The sequence below is a fragment of the Alligator sinensis genome, unplaced genomic scaffold (assembly GCF_000455745.1).
Source record: "Alligator sinensis unplaced genomic scaffold, ASM45574v1 scaffold1667_1, whole genome shotgun sequence".
Taxonomy (NCBI): Eukaryota; Metazoa; Chordata; order Crocodylia; family Alligatoridae; genus Alligator; species Alligator sinensis.
In genome coordinates this window covers 628,264-639,124 of record NW_005842504.1, presented here as the reverse complement: position 1 = coordinate 639,124, position 10,861 = coordinate 628,264, and the positions used below count along the sequence as shown (strand labels likewise).

Here is a 10,861-nt window from a genome sequence, read left to right as displayed (position 1 = left end):
CCTCGTTCTCTGCACGTCGGCGCCCTGCGTCCAGCCCGGCTCTGCTCCCAGCCGTGGCAGCGGTGGTTTCAGGCTGGGCAGTGCCCTCCCGGCCTCTCGCTGCTGGAAGCCCTTTGGCTTTCAATGCGTGTCGTTCCTGGTGCAGCGAGAGACCCGCTTCTGCCTCTCCTTGGGAGAAAGCAGCTCCCGTCCCACTGGGGTGTCGTCCGTGGGCTGTGCAGACCTTGCAGCCACGGGGCAGCGTCGTGGCTGCGTTGCAGAGCGGGGGCCGGCACGTGGGGTCACGTTCTCGGGGCAAGGAGTCGGCAACTGGCTGCCCGAGGGACGGACTGGGGAGCCGATGTCAGGCCTGGTGCTGGGAGAGTGGAAACGGTGGCTTTGAACTTGAGCCACGTTCTGCACCCGTGAGCTGTACCCCAGGGTACCTTGCATGTGAAAAGGACGTCCCCCATCTTGCTTCCTGGCGCCCGGCGCTGCCCAGGGTCGAGTCATCGCTGGCGCCTTCCAGGTTTACTGAATTTGGGGGTGTTTGTGATGGGGGGGGCGGGATCTCAGCAGGTCAGGCCTGCCCGAGAGACGCATCGACGGCCGTGCCAGTGCAGCAAGGATCGACGGAAAGCAGCAGGGACATCCTGGCGCGTCTGCCAGCTTCCTACCCCCCACGGCCAGGGCAGGACACACAGACAGCGTGCTCCGACGAGCTGTAAAGCAGCCAGGTAGAGACATAGCCCCAGGCTCCATTCACTCTGTTACTGTAGCGGAGACCAGCCTTTCCCTGCAGGCAGCACGCCGCTTGTCTGCGGTGACGACAGCCTCGTGCATTCCTGATCCGCTAATGCCTTGAGCTCGGGCCCTTTCCAAAACCCAGGATCCAGCTGCCCACCTTAATCTCCCATGCCTCGAAGGGCAGGGCAGCTGCAGCCAAGTTGTCCCAGCCGGGCTGCGAATGACAGCAGAGTTCTTGGATGACACTCAGAGCCCGCATCCACGTGACTCACGACCACACTGTATCACTGAAGACAGCCTGGGCATGATTCAGGCAACCTTTAGCCTGGAGGATCTACTCATGTCATCACCAGATGCCTTCAGCCTTTTGCAAAGGGTGGGATACCAATCTGAATGCATAACGAGGGCTGGCCCAGGTCGCTTGGCAGGTGCGGAGCTGTCACGGTGCTATAGCACAGGGGCGGGCAATTATTTTGGGCGGAGGGCCACTTACTGAGTTTTGGCAAGCCATTGAGGGCCGCACGACAGGCAGCCCAGGGCAGATTAATATTAGTTTTTTAAATTTTTTAGGGGCACCGCAGGCCGGATAGAAGGGCCTGGCAGGCCACACCTGGCCCCCGGGCTGCATTTTGCCCACCCCTGCTATAGCAGCTTCTGGTAACGAGGGACCCCCTGCTCTGGACCCACGTAGCCCTGCGGAGTCGCAAGGAAAGGTTGAGTTTGGGGTTAATGAGTGGAAGGTCCTGTTAATTACTGGCAGCCAGCTCCCTGCAGGTCAGGGCCTTGCAGGGCCTGACAAGGTTTCCTTGTTGATTTATTAACCAACACACGTGAAGCACGGCAGCTCCTGGCTGGCGGGGGAGAGCAAAGGGGAGTCCACCTGCCCTTCATGCAAGCTGGAGGAGGGGGAAATGTCCCCGCTTCCCTTTGATGTTGCAAGGAGGAAAGCTCTGGGTGAGGTGGGAAGGACACGGTCATCTCCTGGGTCTGCTCTGCCTTTCGGGCCGTGCGCTGCTGCCCACCTTCCCTCCACCCCGGGGGTACAGCTGATGCCCCAGGAGGCAGTTCTTCCCCTAGGGGACGCCTTGCCGGCCAGTTGCGTGCCCCGTGCTGTTGTGTAACCACGAGGGTGTGCCAAGCCCCACCCGGCACCAGTATAAGTAGCCATGACCGAGGCTCGAGGCATCTCCGGGCGTGCGGAGGAGACGCGGGGTCCACCATGGAGCTGGCCGGAGCTGTTACCCTCCTCATGGTCGTCTACGTGTCCTGCCTCCTTGCTGTGGCAGCTTGGAAGAGGAAATCCCGCCTGGGCAACCTGCCCCCCGGGCCCACTCCCCTGCCGGTGATCGGGAACTTCCTGCAGATCAAGACAGGGAAAACCTTCAAGTCCCTGGAGAAGGTAAGCAAGGGGCTGGGCTGGACAAGCCGGAGAGGGGCTTGGGAAGGGAGTCGCAAGCCGGCTGGCAGAGGGGAAGCCATTGGATACCTGCGGTGCCTGGGCATCTGGATGTGTCCGTCTGCCCACTGTTGGCTCCACTGGGGGCAGAGACCAAGGAGAGGTCTCAAGCTCAGCGTAGGAAAAGGCTGGAAGGCTACGGATGAAGGCAGGGGAGGATTTGGTTATCACGAGGGTGGCGATGGGTTGTTCCGTGCGCTCCGAGGATTTGCTAGGGCTGGGCTCACGGATGAAACCCCCATCCCCGGCTGGAGACACTGAGAGGGAGACGACCCAGCTGGGAGCAGGGTTGGGCTGGATGAGCTTGTCCATCAATCCCAAGCTCTGTTTGTCCTCAGCATTGTCCTTCCCCACTGGTGCCCCCCCGTGCAGCCACCGCGTGGCACGTACCTGCCTGGCGCGCTGCAAGGGTGCCGGCGTGCTCACCTCCGGCATCCTCCGGACACCGCCGGGGTGCTGGAAGCCGCCGTCCAGCCAGCCTTTGCCATGTCGGACCCCGGGGCGCATCCAGAGCCCGCGGCACCGTGAGGGCATAGCCAGCTGCAGAGGCTGAGCAGACGCGAAAGAAGAGCCGAATGGGGCCGTCCTCTTCCCCGCCCGGCTTCGGAGCCCTGCCACTGTCAACACGGCAGGTGCCGAGAGACAGGGACTTTCCTTGCCAAGTGCAACTGGTTTTGCTCCAAGGTGGGCAGTGCCCAGCGCTGTGGGGAGCTGCTCCCTGCCCGGGCTCTGGGCACTTGTGTCAACGGCAGTGCAGGAGGGCGGGCAGAGCACTCCCGTTTCCACCAACCCCTTTGTTTCCCAGCAGAAAACCGGGATCTTGGCAAACTCGTGCACCCACAAAGACTTTCTACGGCCTCAGCAGCCCAAAGCTGCAGCGTTCTCTGGGCACACAAACCCATCGGGCTCTTAGCAAACTTTTAAAAAAGTTTTTTGCATTGCTTAAAGCTGCGGGGGGGGGGTGTGAAATTTGAACTGTTTTTCATGATTTTATTATTCTTTTTACATTTTTCTGACTTAAATTGCCAGTCGTTTTCTCATTGAAGCAAGTGCAGTGCAGAAAATGAGAGCGGGATTGGGGCAGGGGACGGGGATGGTATTTGCTTTTTGATGGAAAAGTGACACTGTCCGTGGGGGCCCCGCGAGCTCTGCATGCAGCCGGGGTAAGGGGGCATGGCAGCAGGAGGCTGCTCACCAGGCCCCCTCCTCTGCAGCTGCAGGAGAAGTACGGCCCCGTGTTCACCGTCTACTTCGGCCTCAAGCCCATCGTGGTGCTGTGCGGGCACGAGGCGGTGAAGGAGGCGCTGGTGGACCATGCCGAGGAGTTCAGTGGCAGGGGAGAAATGCCCACGGTGGAGAAGAACTTCAATGGCTTCGGTACGAGCCCCGGCTTCCAGGGCGGCCCCTTTTCCCCCGGCCCCAGGGGAGACAGGGCTTTTAGACAGGGTCACTGGCAGTCCTCCCTGCTCCTGTGTGCGAGATCCTGGCTTTGAAGGAGCAGCACCCATTTGCACGTGGCCCCATTTGGGCTTGGGTGGACCTGCTGCCCCGCGGGGCACTGCTTTGTGCTTCCCTCGTGCGGCTGCGGTGGTTTCCCGGGAGCGGGGCTTGGTCCCAGCAAACCCGTGCCACCGGTTGGGCTGGCTGGGTGGCCCTGGAAGCAGACGGCGGCCCCCGCTTATGGCCCCGCTGTCCCCCCCAGGCGTGGTCTTCTCCAACGGGGAGCGGTGGAAGCAGCTGCGCCGGTTCTCGCTCACCATCCTGCGCAACTTTGGCATGGGCAAGAAGAGCATTGAGCAGCGGATCCAGGAGGAGGCCCAGTTCCTGCTGGAGGAGTTCAGGAAGACGGAAGGTGACGCCCCGGGGTGGGGATCCCAGGAGCGGGGGGCGAGCCTGAGCGCCGCAGACACCCCGTGTGAGCCCCTTCCAGGGTGCGAGACGGGGGCTGGCCCTTGTTGCACTGCGAGGCACCGGGGTAACATTGCCTGGCTCCAGGTTGCCTCTGGGCACCACTCGGTAGAGTTACTCCGAGGTGTGGGGTGAAGAGGTGGGGGCTCGATGGAGAGCAAAGTGTTCATCCAGATCCCCCCGGGGGCTGGGCTCGTGCTGGTGGAAGGGGCATCGGGGGCGGTGGGGCGCGGGAGTGCAGGGCACGGCCTCGGGGTTGCCATGTCCTGGACCCTCGATGGCTGCGAGGGGCAGAGGAACGGGGGGAAACCCTGCTCAGACCCCGTCACCCCCCCCATCCAGCACCGTGGGACGTGAGGGGACGGACCTGGGGTCTGACCCCATCCATGGCAGCCCTGATGCTCTTCTGCCGTACTCCCGGGGGCACCACAGCAGGCCCCCAGCCCCAGGCTCCAGCGGTTTTACAAGGCTTTGTCCCATCTCTCTCTCCAGAGAAACCCTTCGACCCCACCTACCTCCTGAGCAAGGCCGTGTCCAACGTCATCTGCTCCATCGTCTTCGGCAACCGCTTCGACTACGAGGACAAGGTCTTCCTGTCGCTGATGCAGATGATGAACGAGAGCTTCCGGGAGATCAGCACGGCGTGGTCCCAGGTGGGGCTGGCTTGTGGCCGGGTGACCCCCTTCCAGGGACGGGGGTGTGCATTGAGCTCACTCGCTGCCGTCTTGCTCTGGTGCAAAACCGTCCTAGAGACGTGGGGCTGGAAGGTCACATCCAGTCCGACCCCTTGCCCGAGGCAGGATCGGCCCTGTCCAAACCAGCCCGGACACATCCATTCTCCAGCCCCGTAGCAAAGCTACGGTCAGCCCCGACACAGCTCCAGACATCACGCCCGACCTTGTCCTGGCGGGGGGGGCCGCAGCCACCAACATCCTGCTGCTGTCAAAGTTTGTTAATCCACCCTTGGAGATCCCAGGCACAGGCCGTGCCCCCGCTACAGAGGAAGGCACCCCTCACCCCCAGTCCAGACCAGTCTGAGCAGGGGAGGAATCCTTCCCTGCCCCCAGTGCAGCATCGGTCTGAGCCCGAGCAGAGGGGCAAGACCCTCCAGCCAGACCCATCCCCAGCCTGGGCTGCAGCCAGCACGCAGCGCCTCTGGAGGAGCCTTAAACCCCACCTGACACCCATCAGCCTGGGCTTTCCCAGCGAGACCCCCAGCTCGGAGGCAATTCACATTTCAAAGGGTTTTTTTTAGCTCCTGGGTGAAAATATCGATGGCACCATTGCTCATCCTCTCCTTCTCCGTGTTTTTCCCGCTGGCTGCAAACTTTGCAGCCTGACGATGAAATGGGAAATGTTAGGAGTTAACAGGGGGCAGAAACAGGTGGGGAATGTCCTTGCCCGGGAGCGAGGGAGGGGACCGGAAAAGGGCCGTGAGTCTGACCCCGCCGTCCCCACGTCCGGGCCGGTCGCAGTTCTACGACATGTACTCCAGCTTCCTCAAGTACTTCCCCGGGCCCCACACCAAAATCTACGACATCCTGGAGCAGATGCGGGTCTTCATTGCCGAGAGGGTGAAGAAGAACCAGGAAACCTTGGACCCCAACTCGCCCCGGGACTTCATCGACTGCTTCCTGGCCCAGATGGAGAAGGTATCGGGGCTGCGCAGCTGCCCAAACCCCGGGGCACGGGGTTGTTAAGAGCAGGGCTTCATCCTGCCTCTGTTTTCCCCCACCCCGCTCAAGGAGAAGGGGAACCCGGCCAGCGAGTTCACCCTCAAGAACCTGGAGCTGACCACCCTGAACCTGTTCTTTGCGGGGACGGAGACCGTGAGCTCCACGCTGAGATATGGCTTCCTGCTGCTGCTGAAGTACCCTGAGGTGGAAGGTCAGTGAGGGCAGAGGCCTCCCCCCGCCCCCCGCCACAAGGTAGAGCTCCCCCCTTGTCGGCCGGGGGCTCCCATGTCCATCAAGGGTCTGACACCGCAGGACTTGGCTGAGGTCTCCCGGGTCCCAGCCCTCCCGCATGGTGTGTGCGGCACTGGAAGACTGATGGGATGTGGCCGGCCTTCACGCTGCGCCCGTTTCTCAGGTGGAGGATGCTGAGGCACGGAGAAGGGGGAAGGGACGTGACCAAGGTCACTCAGCTGAGCCGAGTCAGAAGCCACATCTCCTCTCCACTAGCCCACGCTGCCTCCGACCAGTCCCCCTTCCCCAAACAGACTGGCAGGAGCACAGGGGGCCCAGGCTGAGCCCTGCCGCTGTCTTTGGCAGCCAAAATCCACGAGGAGATTGACCGGGAGATTGGGCAGAGCCGGGTCCCGGCGATCGAGGACCGGAGCCACATGCCCTACACGGACGCCGTCATCCACGAGATCCAGCGGGTCAGCGACCTCATCCCCATGAACGTGCCCCACATGGTCACCCGCGACACCTGCTTCCGCGGCTACACCATCCCCAAGGTACGGGCGCCCGGCTGGGCTCGGCCCCGGGGCGCTGGGCGGAGGCAGGTGGAAGGCAACACGGTCCTGATGGCCCTTCCCTGCAGGGCACTGAGGTCTACCCCATGCTCAGCACTGTCCTGCACGACCCCCAGAAGTTCAAGAGCCCCGAGAGCTTTGACCCCAGCAACTTCCTGGACGAGAACGGCGCCTTCAAGAAGAACGATGCCTTCGTGCCCTTCTCCTCAGGTAACCCGCCGCCCCTTGGGGCACTGCCCGTCTGCGCCTCCCTCGGGCGCGCCAGCCTGTCCCTCCCCGTCCCTGCAGAGCCTGTCTGACTCTTGCAGGGTTGATTTCCAAGTGCAATAGTGATGCCTCCTCCCATCACCCGGGCAGGCATGGCGGGGCTTTGCCCTGGACCCCACACGTCTCCCAAAGGATGCTGGTGCTCAGCCCTGTCTCTCCCCGCAGGGAAGCGCATCTGCCTGGGGGAAGCGCTGGCTCGCATGGAGCTCTTCCTCTTCTTCACCACCGTGCTGCAGCGCTTCCGCCTGAAGCCCCTCGTGTCCCCCGAGCAGCTGGACACCACCCCGCAGGAGAGCGGCTTCGCCAACATCCCCCCCTCCTACCAGCTCTGCATGTGCCCTCGCTGACGGGGCGCCTGGGGCTGAGGCCTGGCCCTGGCTGCCACCCCTGCACCCGGGCTGGGGGCTACTCGCGGCAGCCCCAGGGCTGCTCTAGCTCCTGCTCTGCCCTCTCTGGGGTGTCGCTACAGCCAGGTTCACTCCAGTCCCTCCCCCGACCCACCCCTGTGAGCCTGGGGGAGAAACCACAGCCCAGAGCACCCCCAGCCATGCCCAGGTCCATCCCCAGTGCCAGGGGCTGGGTGCAGGGCCTGGCCGTGCCTCGGCTTTGGCTGTCTCCCGGCCCTGCTCCAGCCAGACTTCAGGGCCTCAGCTCCAACCCAGTTCATTCCTTGCTCCTGATTCACACCGGGGTGAGCCTGACCCAGAAGGAGCAGGTGTGCAGTGCATCACCGTGTGCACACACATGCAAACATACATGCACATGTGCACACACAAGCGTTGTGTCCTGGCCTATCCGCTGGGAGGCGTCAGGGAGCCCCAGGAGATGGGAGACTTGCCTGGGGCTTTGCCACCTGCTCCTTCCCTCCCTCCACCTGGGGCATGGCCAGCTGGAGCAGTCCTCGCCCTCTGGTAGTTCCCAGCAGCCCCTGGCAGCTTGTTAGTGCCTCCCCACTCAGCTTTGCTCTTTTAATTGCTTCCAGATGCGATCAGGACCAGAAGCATCCGTTCGCGGTTGTCTGAGTTGTGTGTGTGCCCCCCGTCCCCATTACAGAATAAAAGCCAGGGCTGGATTGCACCGTGCGAGGCTGACTCATTTCCTGCACCCGTGCTGGGTTTCCCTGCCCCGGCTGCCCACCCGTCCTGGCTCAGCACTGAGCCGGCTAGAGCTGCTGCAAGGACCCGTGTGCCCGGATGCTCTTGGCATGTGCGTGGTGGCAGTCCCGGGTGTCCTCTGAGGCACCAAGGTGGCTGCCCTCCCACCCCCTCCGTGGAGGGGTTATGGAGAAGGGAACTGCGAACACAACAGGAAGCATCCTGAAGCCCTTTTATCAACCCATGGTGCATCCATAGCTCCAATACGGTGCCCAGCTCTGCTCCTCGCACCTGCAACGGGGGGTGGAAAGCTCAAGAAGGTGCAGAGAAGGGCAGCGAGGGGGATCGGTGCTATTGGAGGAGAGTAATGAGGCCAGGCCTGGTGGCGTTAGGAGAGAGGTGCTGGAGGGGGGACAGGATGGGGGTTTACACCCTATAAAGCGGGGAAGAGACGGTCCTGGGAGATCGATTCCTGGCCGTCTCTCACCAGACAAGGACGAGGGGTCCTGGCATGAAATGAGCAGGCCGGCAGTGTAACACCAACACCGGGACGGTCGTTTCCTCTCACTTGGGGTGAAAGGGGGGGCTCAAGGGGAGAGCGAAGTGTTCGTCCAGATCCACCCCGGGGGCTGGGCCCGTGCTGGGGGAAAGGGGCATCGGGGGCGGTGGGGTGCAGGAGTGCGGGGCACGGCCTTGGGGCCACCACGTCCTGGACCCTCGATGGCTGCGAGGGGGAGAGGAACGGGGGGAAACCCTGCTCAGACCCCATCGCTCTCCTGTCCAGCGCCGCTCTCTGCCGCCGGGTGACGTGGGAGCCCGGGCAGGACAGATCTGAGGTCTGAGCCAGGCCAGGGCAGCTCTCGTGTTCTTCTATTTCAGGTGTGCCCCCACCCTCCTGTCTCACGCCATGCAGATCCAGGTGCCCGCCCCTTCCCTCCTTGCCCACGAGCTCTGCATGACACCTCCTTTGCCTCCCCCCTACCATCTTTATTTGCCTTGTCCTGGTTGGGGATAGGAATCGTTTAGGGGGCACCAGCCTGTTACCCGCACTGGGGCAAGGGGCAGAGATGTTCCACCATCCGACCTAGGCTGGCATCATCCGCAGTCGTTTGAGCCGTGGATGAGTTTGTGGGGTCTCGAGGCTCCAGCTCTGTTGGGTGGGTGCCAGCTTCTCTGGTAGCGGACGGCGTTCACCCTTTGGGGTGCTCCAACTCCCCCAAACCTAGATGCCAGAGGGCTAGGGACCCCCATGTGGTATCCGCAGGGGCTGGAGGTGTCGGGATCCCAGACGGAGCAGCCGGAGGTGCCCAGAGCTGAAGCTAGCACGGAAGGAGGGCGTTGTCTTCATCTCTGACCCTTTCCCTCTCACGTTCGGGCTTTGTTTGCTGGCTTTGTCTGCTCCATCCCTCACTCGTTCCTAGCTGACAGCAAGGACATCTCTCCCATGAAACAACAAATGTTCCCTTAATCTCCCCAAATATTTTTGTTAACGGTTGAGCAAGCCGGAGCTGGTCGGGCTGTTCCCCAAGCGTGTCGAGTTACCTGGTGCTCCCAGGTAGCTAATCTGCGTCCCTGGCACCCATTCTTCTCCGCCTTTTCCCTGGAGTACTTAGTATTCTCATTTCCAGGCTTGGCTACCCATGCACAAAGGGGCTGGCATGGCTCCATGCCAGCCTGTGGGTCAGCGGGAGTGTTCACGTGTTGTGCAATGCCCATGCCATCCCCATGTTGAGCCCTGGGTCACGTTGGGACCCAGCTGGTGGAAAATTACTGCCTCCCTCCAAGATGAGGTCCAGCCGGGCTGAGCCCACGGCTACATCTGCTGCCACAAGGTCCGTAGCCACGTCAAGGCTCCCTCGGTCTCTGTCCTGGGTGGATGTGCTAAGTCTCCTGGCTACCAAGGCTATGGAAGAGGCTGGGTTTTGGCAGCAGGGCAGGGAGCTCGGGACGGGGGTTGCTACAAAACTGGGGAGTCCAAAGGTGGGGGGGGGGGAGGCAGCACACACTTGGGGTGTCCCCATTCAATCCCAGCTCTGCAACCTTGGTCCTTCTCAGTCCTGGGTCCTGTATGTTGAAAGCAGAGACAGTGGCTTTGCCCTGGGGCTTCTAGTCTGGGAGCTGTTTGGGGCAGCCCTGTGCCACTACAGAGCCACGACCTCCGTCAGGGCCTTGAAACGGTCTTCGCTGCATGGAAACGTGGACACGGTAATGCATGCCAAGATATGGGCAAATGGTGCGTTTCCTCCCGCCAGTTTTGCAAAGGGCCACGGTGGCCATAGCCACGTCATGGCTCCCTCGTTCTCTGCCTTGCGTTGTCCCCTGCCTGCCAAGGCTACGGAAGGGGATGGGTTTCGGCAGCAGGGCAGGGAGCTTGGGACGGGGGTTGCTACACAAGTGTGTGTGTGGGGGGGGTCCCATGTAGGGCAGGTTGGACAAGCACCTTTCCATGCTGGCTGCTGGACCCATCTCCAGCCCGGCCTACACTGCAGGCATTGGCAGCATGGTGCCTTGCATGGGCACTCATGGCCTTTTCACCACCCTCCACCCCCTCCTCATTGGGCTGCGTTACATGCTGAGTGGAGTGTTTAATTAGCAAACAACCCTGGGAGCTCAACAAAAAGCCCCAGGAAGTCAAGCGAGTTCAGTTATATAACTAAATCTGATCCCCTTTCACATGATCTGGTGGGTGGTGTTGGTGCTGGGGCAGATGCCAGCACAGGGCTGGGTGTAGGCAGGACCCAGAGCCCTCAGCCTTGGGCTGAGGGGCTAGAGAATGACTTATGTCGTGCCTCGGTTGAATGGGCTCTTTGTTGGCCACTGGTGTCACGTTGAGTAGCAGGGCTAGAGGGTGACATGTCTTGCCTTGGCCTTGTCTTGGGCCTTGGTTGAGTTGGGCGTACACAGGCCACAAGCCTCCATCCTGGGCTGCAG

At 62.1% G+C, this 10,861-nt stretch overlaps 1 protein-coding gene across 2 annotated transcripts; it reads left to right on the top strand.

The window, feature by feature from the left end:
- Window positions 1–1,762: 1,762 nt before the first annotated feature.
- Window positions 1,763–7,913, top strand: LOC102368639 (cytochrome P450 2G1-like). 2 transcript variants are annotated; one of them, XM_006031390.3, is made up of 9 exons: window positions 1,763–2,125; window positions 3,397–3,559; window positions 3,885–4,034; window positions 4,583–4,743; window positions 5,566–5,742; window positions 5,836–5,977; window positions 6,364–6,551; window positions 6,638–6,779; window positions 7,002–7,913. In XM_006031390.3, exons 1-9 carry the CDS (start codon window positions 1,946–1,948, stop codon window positions 7,181–7,183), a joined length of 1,485 nt encoding a protein of 494 aa, XP_006031452.1. In that variant the 5' UTR covers window positions 1,763–1,945; the 3' UTR covers window positions 7,184–7,913. The 2 variants fall into 2 exon arrangements, with proteins under 2 accessions (XP_006031452.1, XP_025068830.1); XM_025213045.1 differs by having other exon boundaries at window positions 1,834–2,125; window positions 5,641–5,742.
- Window positions 7,914–10,861: the final 2,948 nt, after the last annotated feature.